General features: G+C 44.3%; 1 protein-coding gene across 2 annotated transcripts in view; it reads right to left on the reverse strand.

Moving 5' to 3' along the window:
* Positions 1–21,248, reverse strand: part of slc30a7 (solute carrier family 30 member 7) — an 80,388-nt gene that overhangs the window by 26,701 nt on the left and 32,439 nt on the right. Inside the window, exons 3-8 of one of the 2 annotated variants that reach the window (XM_038794747.1) lie at positions 16,273–16,386; positions 15,176–15,263; positions 11,595–11,721; positions 5,063–5,215; positions 3,757–3,813; positions 3,415–3,550 (exon numbers count right to left, since the gene is read on the reverse strand). In XM_038794747.1, the coding sequence (XP_038650675.1) occupies positions 3,415–3,550; positions 3,757–3,813; positions 5,063–5,215; positions 11,595–11,721; positions 15,176–15,263; positions 16,273–16,386 (675 nt within the window). The remainder of the gene's footprint in view (positions 1–3,414; positions 3,551–3,756; positions 3,814–5,062; positions 5,216–11,594; positions 11,722–15,175; positions 15,264–16,272; positions 16,387–21,248) is intronic. The other variant, XM_038794748.1, reaches the window with a different exon arrangement.

Genomic DNA, 21,248 nt, shown 5'->3' on the forward strand with positions numbered 1-21,248 from the left:
ACTAATATATTAATTCCAACTTTTGCTCATCACCCTTTGTAAGACACTTTATCGAATGCCTTTTTAAAATCCAGGTATACTACTTCTACTGGTTCTCAGTTATCTACTCTTCCAGTCACATCTTCAAAAATACTCCAAGTGGGAGTTCCCTTTTGTAAAACCGTGTTGATTTGCTCTAATCATACTATGCTTTCTAAGTGCGTAAACTTAGACCATAAGACATAGGAGCAGAACTAGGCCTCACCGCCCATTGAGTCTGCTCCACCATTCAATCATGGCTGACATTTTCTCATCCCCATAACCCCTGATCCCCTTATTAATCAAGAACTTATCTAACTCAGTCTTAAACACACTCAGTGAATTGGCCTCCACAGCCTTCTGCTGCAAAGTGTTCCACGGATTAACCACCCTCTGGCTGAAGAAATTCCTCCTCATCTGTTTTAAAGGATTGTCCCACAAGTCTGAGATGGTGTCCTCTGGTTCCAGTTTTTCCTACAAGTGGAAACATCTTCTCCACGTCCACTCTATCCAGGCCTTGCAGTATCTTGTAAGTTTCAATAAGATCCCCTCCCATCCTTGTAAACTCCAATGAGTAGAGACCCAGTGTCCTCAAACGTTCCTCATACAAGTTCTTCATTCCAGGGATCATTCTTGTGAACCTCCTCAGACCCTTTCTAAGGCCAGCACATCCTTCCTTAGATACGGGGCCCAGAACTGCTCACAATACTCCAAATGGGGTCTGACCAGAGCCTTATACAGCTTCAGAAGTACATCCCTGGTCTTGTATTCTAGCCCTCTTGACATGAATGCTAATATGTCAATATTCTTAACAGCCGACTGAACCCACACATTCCCCGCAAGAGAATCATGAACAAGGACTCCCAAGTCCCTTTGTGCTTGATTTCCGAAGCATTTCCCCATTTAGAAAATAGTCTATGCCTAAATTCCTCCTTCCAAAGTGCACAACCTCACACTTTTCCACACTGTATTTCATTTGACACTTCACTGCCCACTCTTCTGCAGCCCCCTTGCTTCCTCAATACTACCTGTCCCTCTACCTCCTTAATAATACATTCCAGCAGTGATAAAGTGGCACAAATAGAGCTAAGTGGTTCAGCCTTGTCCCCATTACAGAGACATGGCTGTAAGGTGATCACGATCGGGACATAAATATTCAAGGGTACACAATATTTTGGAGATTCAGACAGAATGATAAAGGAGGTGGGGTAGCCCTGATAATAAGGGATGCCATAAAGTCATTAGTATGAAAGGTTCTGGTCTCAGAAGATCATAAAGTAGAATCAGTATGGGTGGAAATTAGGAATAACAAGAGTCAGAAAATAGCATAGAACAATGGACTGTTACCAGAGCAGAGCCAATGCTAGCAACAGACCAACAAAAGAACAATATTTAATAGTTTAAAGTACCTAGAGTAAGTATTTCAGTCTAATCAGTAAAATGTTTTTGAAGTCCGATGGTCCAGAACTAAAACATTAACTTCCTTTCTCTTACAGATGGAAGGGGCCTGTGTATTTCAAATATTTAGTTTTTATTTTGATCCATCAAACCTCAGCTTTGGGCACCTCCTAGTGGTAACTGCTCTCCTGCAGGTCATCTCCCACATTAATATATTTTTGTTTTCAATGTGGGAACAGAGTATAGTAGTTGAGGTAAATAATATAAGTTGTTTATACTTTAGAATGGGGAGGACCAAAAAAAAGTCACAGAAAATTGCACATATGAAAATAAATAAAGAGACTAAAATATATAATATGTAACTTATTCTGGAACGAGTGCTGTCATGGGATAAAAGGAGGCAAGGAGAATACCACATACTAGAAAAAATGTGGGAATAGGAGTTCTGAATCCTGGATCAGTCTGGAATACTGGAAGAGAGCCCTCACCAGCTGGGAGCAATGTAAAGTAGATCGCAGGAATTGGAATCTAAACGCAAGAGGAATATAAAAGGGTTTTCCACTATGGGAGAAATAAGGAAGGGTGCTGGGTTTGGGAATACTGGGAGGAGGGAGGCCTGACAGTACAGCAAATTGTTTACAGATTTGGTAGCATTGGAAGGGAATGTTACATGCAGTTGGAGGGAAGCCCCAAGTACTCGGTGTAGCTTTGGGGAAATCTCAGGATCTGGAAGCACTGAAGCAGGAATCACGATTCAAAGTACTGTGGAGGGGGTTCATCCCAGCAGGTATGGATGACAGAAGCTGCAGGATAGAGAAGCTGGGAGGATGGGTGGAGCAGGGTTAGAGTTAAGATGGTGGAGGCAGAATTTGACACCACCTCCATCTGGTCTCCTTCAGATCATTAAGAGTGTTTTCACTATGTTACCTTTTCCCCTAGAGCTGAGAAAAGCTTTCAGGGCCTTCTGTGCTTGCAGAAAATTGACAAATTATGTAAAAGCTCAAAGTGCTTGAAGTAACTTAAAATAGGTCCCGGTTGGTGGCCAGCAAGCAGCAGGAAAGTTATATCTTGGATTGGGGAGAAGCATAGAAGCTGATGGCAAGAAAATTGGCACGAGGTCTATAAGTAAAGTGGGTCTGATGAAAGCCCAAGGCTTTACAATGGAAGAAGCAAGGAGTGGCGAATACCAGAAAAATGCATAGCAATGGATGACCAGGCAATATGGGATAGTAGGAGATGACTAGGCAATATGGGGGAGTGGGGAGTAGAGATAATTCAGCATTCCTGGAAAAATGGAAAGCATAGCTAAGTTTAATTCCATTGTGAAATATATAATATTTAACATTAGAAATTTTAGTTACTGATGCAAGTAAATTATATTAAACAAATGGTTACAATAATGGAACTCATTCAGCAAGATCATGCAAGATCAATTAAGCAAATTAATAAGTTCTTATTGCTACCTCTGCCCTTACAGCTGTCTACTAACTTTCACCAACAATTGTGCAACTTTATAAATAAGTTAGGAAAAATCGAATTGACAGACATGTACAGTCAAAGAGAAAATGGGTGGATGGGAATAGGGATTGGTATGGAGGGCAGGAGCAAGTTGAGAGGAAGTTCTAGAGAAGATTTCTGTGGGAAGAGGGGAAGTTGGGTGCTATTTTGGAGGGCAAACGGCAAAGGACAATGGAGTCCAAGTATCTTTTATCCAATGCTGGGAAGTGGATCAAGGTGCGAGAAAGAAGAGTTCATTGTGCCTTTTTACAGAATGTCTTTTTATAGTGAAGAAAAAAGGAATGATGATAGGATTTATTGGAAGTGTCACATAGCATCATTCCCTCGACATCCTCATACATTGACTTCAAGCATATTTAAAGGTGAACTTGTCATCAAGTAAAGGCTTGCTTGATGTTTTTTTCCATATATGAAATGATCTGTATAGACAGTACGCACAAACAGCCAACAAACTAGAAGAATAGAAAGTTACGCACTCACCTTATTCCTATAAGGAAAGAAATCAACATAGAGCAGATAGGATCTGCTATCATAAGGCCATAGTTCTGCATCAGTAGGGCAGATATTATTACACCTATACTGCCAAGTGTGTCTGCTACAATATGCAGAAAAACTCCTAGAATGAAAAAAAGTGGAAGGGATTATTTATGCTTTCAAGAAATGCCATTTTTGATATCTAAATATTACTGACTGCCTCCTACATTTATAGAACAAAAATAAAGTAAAACAGTTTAAGATTGCTGATCAGTGTTTCTAATAAAGAAATAATGAAGTTCAGTTTAAATAGTGGCAATTTTACAGCAAAATTATGCATTCACAAACCTTCTAAAATCTGTTTATTGGGTCCTTTTGCTTGTAGTGTATCACAATGGTGATCGTCTGAAAAATATTGCACTGATAATTACAAAACTACAATCTATGCATTGATAGAAGCTAGTTACAAGGCGGAAGCATAATTGAGAGTTTCAGGAGATATCAAAGAACAGCTTCTGTGGCAAAGACACGTTGTCCATCTTCTTAGCTTTATCACTGGCTTTGTAACAAGTTAATGATATCTTCAGTAATTATTTTCTGAAACACTTACTCAGATGGTAATTAAAAAACAATAAATGGAATCAAAGGGTATGTTATATGATTATGGATATCAGCATGTGCACATTACTGATCTTCCAGCAGGACCATCATTTGCGGCGGGAAATCTACGGGGCTTCGTTAAGTGGACCAATTAACGTTAGGTACCGGTGACAGCCTCACCGGGTCGAGTGTCGGGAAGCTTGCGGTAGTTCCTGCTCGCTACGACATTAGAAACATTTCCATTCAATCATGCCCTATGATTAGAAAGTGAAAAGGGCAGGAATGTTTTAAGTTAAAATTGTTAAATTTGGTCCCTCAAATTAAGCAACATTTGCACTTATTTGTTACCTTAAAAAATAACTGCAGGTGCCAACTGGATTTACAGTTTAATGCATTCTGTAATCAATCAGCTTTTTAAGTAAATGCAGTGCCAGCAACAGGAAGATTAAGAACCAGGTTGTTTTACAAAAGTGGTTTACAAATAGGGCGGCATGGTGATGCGGTGGTTAGCACTGCTGCCTACAGCGCTCAGGACCCAGGTTCGAAAAGGCCACGGGTCACTGTCTGTGTGGTTTGCATTCTCCCAGTGTCTGCGTGCCCTCACAACCCAAAGATGTGCAGGGTAGGTGGATTGGCCACACTAAATTGCCTCTTAATTGGAAAAAAAATAATTGGGTACTCTTTTAAAAAAAAAAAAAAAAAATTTTTTTTAATTCAAAAAAAGGAAAGTGGTTTACAAATACACATAAATAGACAGACTTTCTCCCCAATGTTGAGCCCTGGAAAACACCAAGGACTGGGATGTTTCCCTTGGAATAATAGGACCTAAATGATCTATACATTGGTAAAATCACTTTTGGAAATATGCTTCAAATCACTAGCTGCAGACTATATTTAGCTTTTCCAGTACACGTTTTCTCCCAAACATTGCATAACAATGGAGATGAGCTTAGTAAGATACATAACCAGGGCTAAATCCAAGGGCAGGAAGGCAAAATAAAGTACTCACTCATGCAACTGCAGATGCATAGAGAATTGGCATTGGATAACTTACCATGGCAGTGCTCCTGAGAATGGGAATGCCCATGACTATGATCATGGCTATGTAAAGATTTGTGTCCATGACTGTGCCCATGCTCTCCATGACTGTGCCCATGATTCAGTCCAGGAATTCCTCCATTGAAGAGTGAGTGACTATGGCCGTGACCTAATGCAACAAACAAAACAGATTGAAGCTTCTTAAAAACGACACGACTGAACTTAATTTCAAACCTACATTAAAATGTAGAAAATCATTTGACGTGCAAACCTCTCTACGAATGAAAATTTCACACTGCAAAATGAAACTAGAAAAAAAAACATAAGTCCAAAGACGTGCAGGTTAGGTGGATTGGCCATTCTAAATTCCCCTTAGTGTCCAAAATTGGTTAGGTGGGGTTACTGGGTTACCGAGATAAAGGGGATAGGGTGGAGGCGTGGGGCTTAAGTGGGGTGCTCTTTCCAAGGGCCAGTGCAGACTTGATGGGCTGAATGGCCTCCTTCTGCACTGTAAATTCTATGATTCTATGAGTCACTTTACCAGACCTGCTTAAATACACAGTGGCATGTTGAACACCTGTATCACAGGCCTGATTTCAGGTAGTATAAATACAGGAGATTTTGTGGACATACAAACTAAGCAACACTAAGGTGCAGCTTGACTGGCTGCAGGGCAGAGTGCTTAGCTCTGGGAATTTGTGACGGAGGAAGAAGGAGCTGTTCAACAAAATAAAGGAGTGGTTAAAAGAGGGAGCCCGAGACAGCAAGACCCAAGAGCTGAAGCTCAGATATTAATCAGCTGGTTGATTGATTCCTGAGTTTTAAGGTTTCTTTTCTCCAAATAGAGGCAATAGTTTAAACTGGTATCAAGGAGATAAAAGTATTTATTACATTTGTAGCTTAACTAGTTAAACTCCTGAATAAATGCGTGAAATTTCTAAACTTGAAACTTAATTAGTCAAATAAAAAATAGAAGGACAGGCGATATGTTGCAGCTGTAGCGTGTGAGAACTTCTGTATACCAGTATGATATCTCATCTGCAGTATGTGCCTGCAGCTCGAGGAACCGTGGCTCAGAGTTGATGCAGTGTGAGATTCGAATACTGAAATGGATCAGGGAGGAACATTTTGTTCTCGGAGGCAGTCACAAAACAGCAACTACATTACAGGACAGAGTATAAATCAAGAAATAACGAGGGCTTGTAAGAAAGGTACTAGAACAATTGCGGTCAATTTTAATCTTCATATAGTTCGGATGAGTCAAATTGGCAAAAGCCGCCTGGAGGAGGAGTTCATAAAGTGTATCTGGGACAGTTTACTAGATCTGGTAATATATAACGAGACGAGACAAGATTAACTAATTACTTCATAGTAAAGAATCCTTGAGGTAAGAGTGATCAAAACATGATAGACATTCAGTTTATGGAACTGATGTAGTAAACTAAATAAAGACAATTACAAGGGTATGAAGACAGAATTGGCCACAGTGGACTCGGAAAATAAATTACAGGTAGATGGTAGACACGCAGTGATAGAATTTAAGGAGATAGCAAGACTGTATACAGGAAGAAGTACCAGCTGTGGCTAACTAAGAAAGTTACGGGTGGTATCAAATTGAAAGAAAAGACATGATTAGGGATAGGCCAGAAGATTAGGAAAATATTAGAAGCCAGCAAAGGAGGACTTAAAAGTAGAGGGAGAAATTAGAGTACGAGAGAATAGTAGCAAGAAATATAAATAGGCCAGTAAAAGCTTTTACAAGTTATTTTGAAAAAAGAGTAACTAGAGTGAGTGTTGTCCTTTAGAGGGTGAAAGTGGAGAATTAATAATGGGAAACAAGGAAATGGCAGAGACATTGAATAAGCATTTTGCATCTGTCTTCACAGTTGATGACACAAAATTCATCCCAAGAATAGTAGTAAATCAAGAGGCAAAAGGGGATAAGGACTTAAAATATTCACCATCAATAGAGAAATGTACAGGAAAAACTATAACTGGCAAGTTCCCTGAATCCTATCATTTTAAAAGGATAGGTAGTGGATGCATCGGTTGTAATCTTCCAAAATTCCGGGAAGGTCCCAGTGGATTAGGAAACAGTAAATGTAATACCACTATACAAGAGAGGAGGGAGACTGGTGGCAAGGTAGCACAGTGGTTAGCAATGATGCTTCACAGCTCCAGTGACCTAGATTCAATTCCAGCCTCAGGTGACTGTATGGAGTTTGCACTTTCTCCCAGTGTCTACGTGGGTTTCTTCTGGGTGCTCCGATTTCCTCCCACAGCCCAAAGATGTGCAGGTTAGGTGGATTGGCCATGCTAAATTGCCCCTTAGTGGCAAAAAGGTTAGGTCGGGTTACCAGGATAGGGTGGAGGTGTGGGCTTAAGTGGGGTGCTCTTTCCAAGGGCCGGTGCAGACTCACTGGCGGAATGGCCTCCTTCTGCACTGTAAATTCTATGATTCGACATAAAACTATAGCTCTGTTAGTACAACATCAAGCACTGGGAAAGTGCTATAATCCATTATTGAGGCAGGAAGACATATCGAAAATCAGAAAACAATCTTGCTAAGTCAACATAGTTTTGTGAAAGGGATATCATATTTGACAAATGTATCAGAGTTCTTGGAGGATGTAACAAGCAGGGTCGATAAAGGGAGACAAGATGCATTTGAATTTCCAAAAGGCTTACAATAAAATACCACATATAAGGTTAATGCACAAGATAACAGCTCATGGTGCGAAGGTGATATATTAGCAAGGTCGGAGGATTGGATAGCTAACAGGCAGAAGTGAGTTGAATAAATGGGACATTTTCAGGTTGGCAAACTAATTTGTGAAGTGCCACAGGGCTCAGTGCTGGGGATTCACCTATTGATGGTGTATATTAATGATTTGGGTAAAGGGACCGACTATTGTAGCCAAATTTGTTGACAATACAAAGATAGGTAGGAAAGCAAGTTGTGAGGAAGATACAAAACGTTTGCAATTGGACATAGGTAGGTTAAGTGTGTGGGCAAATATTTGGCAGGAGTATGTCAGAAAATGTGAGGTTGTCCAATTCGGCAGGAAGAACAAAAAAAGCAGATTATTTAAATAGAAAGTACAGAACATTGCCATATTGAAGGATCTGGGTGCTCTTATACTTGAATTACAAAGAATCAGTGTGTAGCAGCAGCCAGTAATTAGGAAGGCAGATAGAATGTTGGCCTTAATTACAATAATAATCTTTATTGTCACAAACAGGCTTACATTAACACTGCAATGAAGTTACTGTGAAAAGCCCCAAATCACCACATTGCCTGTTCGGGTACAGAGGGAAAATTCTGAATGTCCAGTTCACCTAATAGCATGTCTTTCGGGAGATGTGGGAAGAACCCCGTGCACCCGAAGGAAACCCACACAGACATGGGGAGAACGTGCAGACTACACACAGACAGGGACCCAAGCCGGGAATCGAACCTGGGACCCTGGAGCTGTGAAGCAACAGTACTGCCCACTGTGCTACCGTGAAGAGGGCTGGAGTATAAAAATAGGGAAGTCTTGCTACTACTACAGTGCATTAGTGAGACCTAGAATATAGTGTATAGCTCTGGTCTTCTTAAGGAGGGATATATACTTGCAATGGTAGCAGCTCAGTGGCTGATTCTTGGAAAGAAGGGGTTGTCTTATGAGGAAGGTTGAACAGGTTGCACCTATACTCATTGGAGGAACAGGATTGAGAGATGATTTTATTGAAACGTATAGGATGTTATGTGGGTTTGGCAGTGTAGTTGCCGAGAGAATGTTTCCTCTCATGGGAGAATCTAGAACAAGGAGGGTACAATTTTAAAATAAGGGGTCTTCAACTGACAGAATGAGGAGACCCTAGGAGGGTCTTTAATCTTTGGAATTCTCTTCTGCAGAGCAGTGGAGGCTGGGCTAATGAATATATTAAAGGCTGGGTTAGATATATTTTTGATCTGCAAAGGAGGCAAAGGTTATTGGGAGGATGGAGGAAGAGGAGGAGGAGAAATGGCCTACTCCCGCTCCTATTTCTTATGATCTTATGGAATGGTTGAATGCAGATTTACATTTGAAACAAATTACTCAAGCTGCAAACAATAAACAAAAAGGAAGATTAAGAGTAGAAAGAGAATACTCGCCAGAGAGGGAAGATGTCAGTGGAATGGAGTATGAACATTTGTATAGGAGGAGAAGCAAAAAAGAGAAATTATTTACTGAGGTTTAACTTTGGGGTTCTTTCTAGTGGCGCATTTCTAATAATTAAATGCACAACTCAGTCCAAGAGCACATGTGAAATTTCAAAAATTATAAAATCTTTACATCACAGGAGACCATTCGGCCCACCCAGTCCATGCAGGCTCTCAATGGAGCAATCCAGCCAGCCCCATATCACTGTAGCCCTGCAAGTTTATTTTCCTCAAATGCCAGTCCAATTTCCTTCTTGAAGTCATTCATCAACTCCACTTCCACCAGAGGCAGTAAGTTCCTGATCATTATCACTCGCTGTATTAAAAAGGCTCTCCCGCACAACATCCCTGCATCTTGAATGGTTAATGTACATCTTATCACTTATTGGTGTATAAATGCCCTAAAATGCTGGATTGCCTCATACTTAAAGAGTATTCAATTCTAATAAACGCCCTCAAGACTTAGTGTAAACAATAATACATCGTTAACAATACGTTGCCTGTGAAAAATACTCAATTTTTGCAGGGAGGTGAACGATTCTGGGTGATGACGTCCCTTTGAACATACTAACCAATTAATTTTTCCAATTAAGGGGCAATTTAGTGTGGCCAATCCACTTCCCTGCACATCTTTGGGTTGTGGGGGCTATACCCACGCAAAAATGGGGAGAATGCAAACTCCACACGGACAGTGACCCAGAGCCGGGATCGAACCTGGGACCTTGGTGCGTGAGGCAGCAATGATAACCACTGCGCCACCGTGCTGCCCGTGGACAGAGAATCATAACACTATGGCACCAGTGCCTGCCTTTTTAAAACATTTGTTGACGAGATGTGGACCCCGTTGTCTAAACCGACATTTATAGGTTTATTGTGGGGCGGTACAGTGGCAAGCACTGCTGCCTCACAGCGCCAGGGACCCGGGTTCAATTCCAGCCTTGGGTGAATGTGTGGAATTTGTGTCTGCATGGGTTTCTCCGTGTGCTCCAGTTTCCTCCCACAGTTCAAAGGGGTCCATGTTAGGTGGATTGGCCATGTTAAATTGTCTGTTAGTGTCCAAAGGTTAAACGGCGTTCCGAGGTGGAGTGGGACTTGGAGTGGGACTAGGTACTCTTCCAGAGGGGCGGTGCAGACTTAATAGGCCGCTGACCTCCTTCTGCACTGTAGGGATTCTATGATATATTGAATGATTCTGGTCTATCCCCAACTACCCTCGAGAAGATAGTGGTGAGCCGTCTTCTTGAATTACAGCAGCTAGGGAATTCCAGGATTTTGACCTAGCGACATTTAAGGAGCACAATATAGTTCAAAGTAGGGATAGTGTGTGGGCTTGGAATGGAACTTGCAGGTGGCGGGGTTCCAATGCATCCACTACCCTTGTCCTACAAGAGAGTGGAGGTTACTGGTTTTGAAGGTGCTGTCGAATGTGACGCAGTATATCTTGTGGATGGTACACCACTGTGAAGTGGCGGTGGAGGGAATTAATGTTTATGGTGGTGGATGGGATGCCAATCAAGCAACTGCTTTGTCCTGGATGGTGTCAAACTTCTGGACTGTTTTTGGAACTGTACCCATCCAGGCAAATGGAAAGTATTCCATCACACCCCAGACTGGAGCCTTTTAGATGGGTGGATAAGCTTTAGGGAGTCAAGTGGTGAATGTAGAATTCCCAACCTTTGACCTGCTCTTGCAACCCCAGTTTTTTAATGGCTGGTCCAGTCAGTTTCTGGTCAATGGGAACCCCAGGACATTGACATCCAGCAATGGTAATGCCATTAAATTTCATGGAATGATGGTTAGATTCTCTCTTGTTGGAGATGATCATTGTCTGGTACGTGTGATGCAAATGTTACTTGCTGCTCATCAGCCCAGGCCGGAATATTATCTAGCTCTTGCTGCATATAGACACTGACTGCTTCAATATCAAGGGAGTTGTGAATGGCGCTGAACAAATCATTCGTGAATATCCCCACTTCTGACTTTATGATGGAGGGAAGGTTGTTGATGGAGATGCAAGCATAACCCAGCAAGAATCAGCGCATCTAATTTACTGATTTAGAGTTAAATATTTAATAGGGGCTTCCATTTGGTTGGAGATGGGGCTTGTGGGAAGTAGGCCTGGGCACAAGGAAGAAAAATTAAAAGAAAAAAAAAACAAAACAGGAATTTGTGGAAGTCAGAAATGACAAATAGTAGTTTCTAAAATATTAAATATATCTAAACACTTCCGACTGAAAGTAACTCCATTTATTAGCGTCCCTCAAAAATGGTTTTTCCCATGCTAGTGTCTTTATCTACTTAAAGAAACTAAATTTGAATATTTGCAGGCTCCCTGCAAGTTAACAGAACTGTTCCTTACCACCATCATGAGAATGTCCATGGCCACCGTGCTTAAATACAAAAATGCCAACCAAATTCACAAGAAACCCAAGCACAGAAATAGATAGCAGGCGGTCATGATGGACTTCAGGAGGTTCCAGAGCTCTCTGAAAGAAAAATAATCAGAGATGAAAGAGGGCCAAAGCTTGATACAGTCTTTTTGGTAGAAGACTAGTGGGAGGGGACAAGTTCCATCCCACATTAAAGGGTGTCAGATATCTAGTATGCTGCCACACTGGGTTCAATTACACCATTCAACTGCAGTCTGAAGGCCTTTATTATTTATTCACTTTTGGGGAAAAAAAGAGCTTTTTTTTGTTTGTTTGTAGACAACTGACAAAACACAAGATAAATTCTGCATCAGAAAGTGGTTGCTTTCTCCAGCAAAGTTATTAAAGGATTTATTTTAACTTTCATACATACACTGATGACTCCCAGCTCTACCTCATTATCACCTTTCTTGACTGTCTTTAAACAGTTCCCCCTGCTTGCTAGAAATCCATTACTGAGGAGAGAAATTTCCGCCATTTAATAATCAGGAAGGCCAAAACTATTATTTTTGATCCTTGCCATAAACTCTGTTCCTTCCAGTTCGCTCTTTGGGCTGAACCAGACTATTCATAAACTTGGTGCCATATCTGACTCAGATGAACTTCCAACTGCATGTCCCTGCCAACACAATGGCCACTTATTTCAACCTTCATAATATTGTTCAAATCCACCCTTGCCTCCGTTCATCAGCAGATAAAGGCCTCAATCATGCTTTTGTTACCACTGGGCTCAACTATTGCAATGCACTGCTGGTGGCCTCCCACACTTCACCCTCCATAAACTGGATGTCATCCAGAATTCTGTTGCCCATGTACTTATTCAAATCAAGTTCTGTTCATCCATTTCACCATGGTTGTTGATTTACACCAGCTCCTGGTCAAAGAATGCCTCATCCTTTGCTTTCAAATCCTTCCATGATCTCACTCCTCCCCATCTCGGTAATCTCCTCCAGTTCCACAAACACATCCTTTCCTCCATGCTAACTGCACTCATCTAATTCTGGCATCCAGACAATCTCAAACTTCATCACTGTTGCTTTTTGCTCCCTAAACCACTGCTCCTTTCTTCTTTTCAGATGCTCCTTAAAACCTATTTTATTGACCAATTTTTTGGCCACCTGCCTCCTGTGTTGGCAGAGGAAGGAGGCAGCTCATGGGGTATTGGTTGATGCCTTTGGAAAGCTGTTTCAGATTGGTTGTAATCTGTCTCCACATAGCAAAACAACCCCTTCCTCTCTATTTCCTGTACGAGGCAGACTGCTCCAAATGAAAGTGTATCCTGTTCTTGTTTCTTCAAGCTGGCCTTCTCTTCCTCAACTTGTCTCCTCAAGAGTGGCTATTCTACCACCTGCCCGAAAATCACCTTGTGGCTCAAAATCAAATTTTATTTTACAATATTCTTGGGATGTTTGATGATGTCAAAGGTGTTATACAAATACAAGTTTTTGATGGTTTGATTTAAATATCAACTCACTGCACAGGAAAATAATTCCTGCTTCACAGTCATTGCCTTATATATTGAAATAGTCAATATATCCTTCCCCAGGTGTGGTGGCCCAGAACGCTAAATCGGGTCAAATCAGAGATTTCTTTTTCACATTATTTTTTGTAGTTGTCCACTAACATTAAGGGTTTCTGTACTTGGACCCTTAAATCTCACTTCTCCAGTTCCTATCTTCTCATCATTTAGCAAATTCTTGGGCTTAAATGTGACTCGCATTTCTGCACATTGAACTCCATCTCCTATAGTTTTGCCAGGCAGAACTTTTTATGTCGCCTAGATGATGATAGATTTGTGGAATAAGATATCACGGAAGACCAGGGAGTAGTGACAATTAAGATTTGTTTCTGTGGTGTAAGAGAGGATTGAAGCATACCAAACATGGATAGGGAGCTGCATTAGTTTATATATGTAAACAAACACTTATCGGAATGTTTCTGTCCTTGTTTACAAGCGAGTGATCTTCACCAAAAATGATTCTCTCTGAAGTATTAAAATGCAACCGAATTATAACTTAAACTGGGTTATTTTTTTTTTTTAAATCCTAGTGATCTTTATCTGGTCAATCAACTCTCGTCCCTCACTGCAGAAGAGAAAGAGCACACGTGAACAAATTGCCAATGCAAATGCTACAATTCTCTATGGAATGATTCACCTGCAGATCAGCCCTTACTCTAAGAAAGACAGAAGTTAGAAGCAGGAAGCTAAAACAAAACTTTCAGAGGGTCATTCAAATGCTTCGCCACAAGTGGCTATGGAGGAAGAGACTGCCAAAAGTGTGATATATATTAATTAAAAATTCTAAATATACAAAATAATTTCCAAATGCAGGGAATGGGATTAAAGTAGATATTAGTTAAAGAGAAAGTAGGGCAGTACAGTGGCACAGTGGTTAATACCGCTGCCTCACAGCGCCGTGGTCCCAGGTTCGATCCCAGCTCTGGGTCACTGTCCGTGTGGAGTTTGCACATTCTCCCCGTGTTTGCATGGGCTTCGCCCCCACAACCCAAAGATGTGCAGGCTAGGTGGATTGGCCATGCTAAATTGCCCCTTAATTGGAAAAAATGAATTGGGTACTCTAAATTTATTTTTAAAAAGTTAAAGAGACAGCATTAGCATGTACAATACAATGAAGTATACCTTATCGTGCTAATGCCCGATGATCTGTTCCTACAATGACCCAGTTGTGATTGTAGACCCAGCAGTATTCCATATAGCACCCAAGCTACATCTGAAACCCATCTTTGAGACTATTTGTTTTTGAGGAACAAATAATATACAGGCCACATTGGTGCTCAACTGGATATGGCAACAAGCAGTTGACCTACATAGATCAGATGGTCTCAAGTTGATTCTGGATGTTTGTGGAGGTTGCTGTACTCAACTGGGGTGGTAGGACTGGAATTCAACTTGCTTCAGTATTTGTTGGGAGGGGGCTGGTGTGGAAAAAAATTTAACAGCGGTTTCAGCTTCTGATTCTTATTCAGTAGCTCCTCCTGACAGTATGAGCTGTATACATCAGTCCTGACTGATGTATACAGAATTAGCCTGAGCCGTTATGGCTGTGCAATCAAATAGCTCACCCACATATACTGTCTAAAATTGCAAAGAAAACTGAAGTACTATAGGGAGCATATGCTCAAAAGCAGGGAAGTAATGCCCTCAAGAAAGAATGATGAGAGTAAAGAAATAAGATCATTTCTGAAGATGGTATAACTGAATCTGTACAGTGAGGTACGGGCTGGCCTGTGACATTGTTGAAATTCTACTTCCAAGATCAGGGTTGTATTGTACGTGTCGCCATTTCCAAAATCTAGAATTACCCATTTTTAAAATCCAGAAATCCCCAGCCAAGGTCAGGGTCATTCACTAAGCAACCGTTGTAAAAACCATTAAAATCAAACAGACATTCAGAATTTTAGTTACAATTCAGATTTCAGAGCAGAAAGGAATTTTCTGCAAGTGAAATCTACAGCTGATATATCGCCATAATGTCTTTCACCAACCAACCTCTATTCCTTCTGAGAAAATGAAAAACGCTGTGAAGATCAGAAATAATCCATTCACAAATCCAGCCAAAACTTCTGCTCGCACATATCTGCCAAAGGAAATAAAATACGGATGAAAGAAATGGATAATACCTTGCTACCACATGACCAGGAGCATGAATTGGTTTCTTCAAAATCGCTAAACACTATTGCTAAAAAATAACCATAGTGTGATGATGCATTTTTCTCTAACTGCCCCATTTTGTAATTCTTCCCCATACTGTCTACACACTGTTTGTACTGCCACAATCATAGCAATGCAATGTTGACCCTGAATTGTCATTTAATTTCTAGTAGTGTTTCCAATTTGTCTACTAAATGTAACCATTTCTTGACCCCAAACCTGGATGCACTGCACCAGCATACAATAATAATAGCATCAGACTGAAACCCCAAGCAAAATTCTCCTGTTAAAAAAAAAGCAAAGAATCTGCCACATTGTCTTATTTGTGCTGTTCACAGAGCCCAAATGCCTTCAATTAGAACATGATGTGGAGATGCCGGCGTTGGACTGGGGTGAGCACAGTAAGAAGTCTTACAACACCAGGTTAAAGTCCAACAGGTTTGTTTCAAACACGAGCTTTCGGAGCACGGCTCCTTCTTCAGGTGAATGCACCTGAAGAAGGAGCCGTGCTCCGAAAGCTCGTGTTTGAAACAAACCTGTTGGACTTTAACCTGGTGTTGTAAGACTTCTTACTGTGTTCAATTAGAACAGTAGCTGCAACTCAGGTAAATTCAAGATAAAGATAGATAGTTTCTTGAAGAATAAAGTAATAAAGGGTTCTGGTGTTCGGGCGGGAAAGTGGAGTTGAGTCCACAAAAGATCAGCCATGATCTCATTGAATGGCAGAGCAGGCTCGAAGGGCCAGATGGCCTACTCCTGCTCCTAGTTCTTAAAAAAGGCAAACTTTGAGCTGGTTTATGGTCAATTCCGGTAATAGATAGCAGTTCAGCAACCATCCTAAAAGCCAGTCAGTTGGAGAGAAGACAGGAGGAAGGTTTGACTGCAAAATGTGTAACTCTATTCAATTAAATATCAATACACCCTCGAACTCTTACCCGTAGGAAAAGGTATCGTTTGACCTCCACCTGGAGATCACAGATGCTGCCAGTCCAGCCAGAAGAGCAGTACAGTCAAAGAACATGTGGAACGAGTCTGAAATGAGACCTAAACTAAAGCAGAACAGATAAAAGTCAATTCATTTCCAACAGAACTTTGAGTTAATATAATAAAATTCAAATTCCGTGATACAGGTTAGCCAGGGTCTCAGTGAATGGCAGAACAGGTTTGAAGGACAGAATGGCCTACTCATATGATTATATAATTGAATGGTTCCAGCACAGGAGGCCAATCGGCCCCACCTTATCCATCTGTACTGACTCTTCGCAACAACTCAAATCAGTCCTTTCCCTGCCCATTCCTCGTAGCCCTGCAAATTTTCCTCATTCCAGATAATTATCCAATTTATTTTTGAAAGCCATGATTGAAAAAGCCTCCACCACACTCTCATGCAGTGCATTCTAGACCCTAATTACTTGGTGCACAAAATGTTGATCTGCATGTTGCAGTCGGTTCTTTTGTCAATCACCATAAAATCACCAGTTTCCGTCTGTTCCTGACCCTTCTTCCAATGGGAACAGTTTCCGTCTATTTTGCATGATTTGAAAAACCTCAATCAAGGTATTCTCAAAAGAAGAAACAGTCCAGCTTCTCTAATATAATCACTTAACTGATGCCCCTCATCCCTGGAACCATTCAAATTTTTCTGCAGCCTCTCTAAAGCCTTCTCAAAAGTTCCAAAGCAAGGGATAGCTCAGGGTTATTTTCTTTCCTTGAGAAAACACCTGTCTTCCTTCAGGTTAGTCCCGAGGTCCAGAACGGTGAAAATGGGGGAAGAGTGAAATCTTCCAAGTTAAGGTGAATAACCAAGAAGGTGTGGCACAAAATAAATATTCATCTGATATAACTTGTTTAACCCTTCCCACCAACTTCTCAAAGGACTACACACAATCTCGAGTATCAAAGTTACAGTGATAAGGAAGCAAAACAGGAAGAACATTAAGACCAAGTACGGCAGATGCTGGAAATATTCAACAGACCAGGTTTACACCCTTAGTTAAAACTTGCTCTCTCCACAGATGCTACTGGATCTATGCAACATCTTTAGTTAAGAGAAATATCACTGATCACTTATCAAGTATTCATAAAGATAAAAGAGCTGAACTAGGGGACAGCATGATGCATAAAGTGGAGACTGTAAAGAAATCCGTAGCAACACAATTACCAAGTAAGTTTCAAGAAATGTCATTCAAAGGTAGGTCAGCAAAGCCAACAGAACTTCAGTTAATAAAATTCACATTCAGTGGTACAGATCAACCACAATCAGCAAAGCCAATCACTTCTATTTCCCCTTACAATTTTTGAACCCATCCTCAGCTCCTCATTGCATTTTCTTTCCTTCTCCCCCTTGGATACTCAGTTCTCCCAAATCTCCACTGCAAGCCACCCACACTCTGCAACCTTCTTCCAGTGCTGAGGGAGTATTTCACATCAAGTGGAGATAAGAGATCTCAAGGCACTATTTCGAAGAGAATCAGGTGACTAATCCCACATGTCTGAGCAAATATTTATTTTTCAATCAGTATTCCAAAACACAGATTATCTGGTTATTATCACATTGCTATTTGTGGGAGCTTGCAGCGTGTATATAGGCAGCTGCATTTTCTACAGTGTGACTATACTTCAAAAATGCTTCAGTATCTACAAAGTGTTTTGCGGTGTCCCATGTTATGAAAAGCACAAATGGATGCAAGTCTTCCTTTTCCTCTTATGCCAAGTTGGCCTCTTTCTCAGATAAACCGACAACTTCCCTCAGTGCCACTCTCACCCGAAAGCCAGAGACACCTATAGCCACCGTCTTACTAGCAAGTCCGAATGCTCCATCCTACACGCTTTCCCTCTATCCATCTCATCAACATCCTTCCTGCCTACCCCAATCAGCCTGCCCAGCATCAACAGCAAATTGGCTATCATTGTACCTTTCTGTGTTTCCCTTTAATTGTCCATTCATTTGTGAGCAAGGCTCTTGGCTTTCACAAGCTCACTATGAATGACAGCACTTGCCCGATTTTAGCTGCTGTGGTGACTTCATAGCCGACAGCATCAAAAACACAGCCTGGTCTGTATTCTACTCCTCCACATCTTCTTCCCCTTTGAACATCTGGGGCAGGATTCTCCGATAATCGGCGCGATGGCCGGATCACTCCGGCGTCGGGCCCCCCCAAACGTCGCAAAGTCTCCAGGCCCGAATGGGCTAGCAGCGGTGTGATGCCATTTGCGACGGCGTCACCCGCTGTGGACGCGGCGCGTCACTTGACACTGGGCGGCGTAATGAACGCCGCTCGGCGTCACAGCACAAAAGACGCCCCCCTCCCCCCCCGCCCCGAGGATGTCGCGCTCCTGAACGCTGAACAAGAGAGGAGGGAGGCCGGCCCTGTACCCCGGACATGGCTGCAGGGTCGACCCACGCCTCAGCCGGCGCCTGTGGAGGGAGGTGGCAGAGGCCGTCAGCGCTGTGGCTGTGACACCGAGGACAGGCACCCAGTGCCACAAGAAGGTCAACGACCTGGTCAGGGCAGCCGGGGTGAGTCGTCGTCGTCTGTTCTCTGCCGCCGCCCCCCCCCCCCCCGGTCTAACACTGTTGCCCTTTACCCCTGCCACCCACCCGCCCGCCCCCCCACAGGAGAAGCGTGCACACAACAGGGAGCATCAGAGGACTGGAGGGGGCACAGGTGATGAGAGACCACTCTCCGACCATGAGGAAAGGGCCCTGGAACTGGCAGGCGGACCTGAGGACCAGGAGGTTGCCGATGCAGAGGTCGGGGGCCCGCCAAAAAGTGAGCCACCCACAGCCCTTCCCCCTCCCCCTACCCCCCATATGCCCCCTCCCCCATATCGCCCCTCCCCCCCATAATCCTCTCTCCCCATATCCCTCCTCCCCCATATCCCCCGATCACCATCCGCGTGTCTAACCATGTATGCTGTATTGTGTATTGCAGGACCAAACGTCAAGGCACCCGTCCCCGCGGATGCCGATTGTTTGCAGGATGCCCCAGGGTGGCCACGGGAGAGGGAGTGACCCGGCCCCTCTGGCGTGCGACGCCCGCAGGCCCCCCCCCAGGGCGGCCACGGGAGAGGGAGAGACATGGAGCACCACCGAGACGACGCCCGCGTCTCATGCGGGTGCGGCGACGCAGGCATGTGACACCGAGCGACGAGTGGAGCAGCCACAGGCCCCCGTCGCAGCCGAGCCAGGACACCCCTACTCAGGACACCCCAGTCAGGACACTGCCACACAGGAGACTGGACGACAGGACAGTGACACACAGCGGACGGGTGGAGACGAGGCGCCACCCCAGGGGACCATGGATTCGGAGTCTGACGATGCGCATGCCACAACGCCACTGCTTTCTCCAACACCCTCCAACATCACAGAGACACTCACCTCGGTTGGGCACTTTAGCGATGAGGCTTCTGGTACACTCACTGGTGCACACAACACAGCCGCACCGGTACAGCAGGTGGAGGTAGGAGCAGCAGAGGGGCCGGGAGGTCGGAGGGCATCCTGGCGCAAGCGAACATCTGCCACCCAGACGGGTCCCGGGTTCCTGGAGTTACCACACCCACCCATAGACCCGACGCAGCCACAAAAACTGGGATGAAGGAAGAGGATGATGGCTGGCTTAGAGCGACTGCAGACGTAGGTGGAGGAGTCCACCTGCGTCCAGGAGCTGGGAGTGGTGCCGGTCATGCGTGCCACCCAGGCCGAAACCGCACAGGTGGCACCCGCGGTGGAGGCAATGGGTGCGACGGTGTCAAGACGGGGGGAGCAGGATGCAAGGCCTGGGGCATTCCGTGCAGGCGGCGTCTGTGGCCCAGGGCTTGGCTTCCCTCTCACAGGAAGCCATGAGCCAGAGCCAGCAGCAGATGGCAGAGGCGCTCAACGCCGTGGCCCAGTCTCTGCAGGCCGTGGCCCAGTCTCTGCAGGCCGTGGCCCAGTCTCTGCAGGCCGTGGCCCAGTCTCTGCAGGCCGTGGCTGAGGGCATCGGCGCCATTGCCCAGGTGCTGGCTGGCATCGCCGAGACATAGACAGGGATGGCCAACTCACTGAGCTCCATGGCTGCAAACCCTTGTCGATACCAGCACGGCCCTCCAGGACTGGCAGCGCCAGGTGTCGGGGGGGGGGGGCGTCTGATGGCTGGCCCGTTCGCACCCCCGAACCATGTAGAGGCCCGGGAGCTATCGGGCACCCCAAGGGAGGAAGAGATGCTGGTGCCCGTCCTGGGTTCCCCCCCTCCTTCCATCCCAGGTGCATCTGTTGGGCAGCGGGCAGGACAGGCTGGCAGCTCGCCATCCCAGTCATCCGAGCCGCAGACTGGCCCATCTAGGCCAGGCCGCCCCAGGAAACGTCCGCCAAAGGGATCCCGAGTCACAGGAGTCCACCTCCAGTTCTGCTGTAACGTCTGGGGTGTCATGTACGTTGAGCACCAGTGTGTGCGTGTGAGGGGGAGGTCTGACGTCGGCCCCAGGTGAGTGTGCCCCCCCACTCTCCATCCCCCCGGGCAGAGGATGGGACCGTGCACTGCAGTCTCACGGCCGCATGCAGGGATGGCCCGGGTGGATGGTCCGGGTGGATGGTGGTACTGTGGCCATGGGTCAGACATTGTCCAACGATGTGGAGCCAGGAGCTCATCGCAGCGCGGGTCGTCATCATCCTCCATGGCCTGCAATAGACACGCTTCCACCGGCGACCGAGAGAGCTCGGCCTGTCGTGCCACAGGTGGGTATGCAATGGAGGGGTGGTGAGCATGCGGTTGGGGGTGCTGGGTGGGCGAGGGTGGTCCAATGTTGCCATGATGTGCGGTATGTGGCCATAGTCGCCGATTCGTACGCCTCCTAGTCAGTAAACCGGGCGGCTATTAGCCTGTCCCGTGCTCGCTAGCCCAGCCGGTAACGGTGGGCAGCCACCCGCCCA

The sequence above is a fragment of the Scyliorhinus canicula genome, chromosome 4 (genome assembly GCF_902713615.1).
Source record: "Scyliorhinus canicula chromosome 4, sScyCan1.1, whole genome shotgun sequence".
Lineage (NCBI taxonomy): Eukaryota > Metazoa > Chordata > Chondrichthyes > Carcharhiniformes > Scyliorhinidae > Scyliorhinus > Scyliorhinus canicula.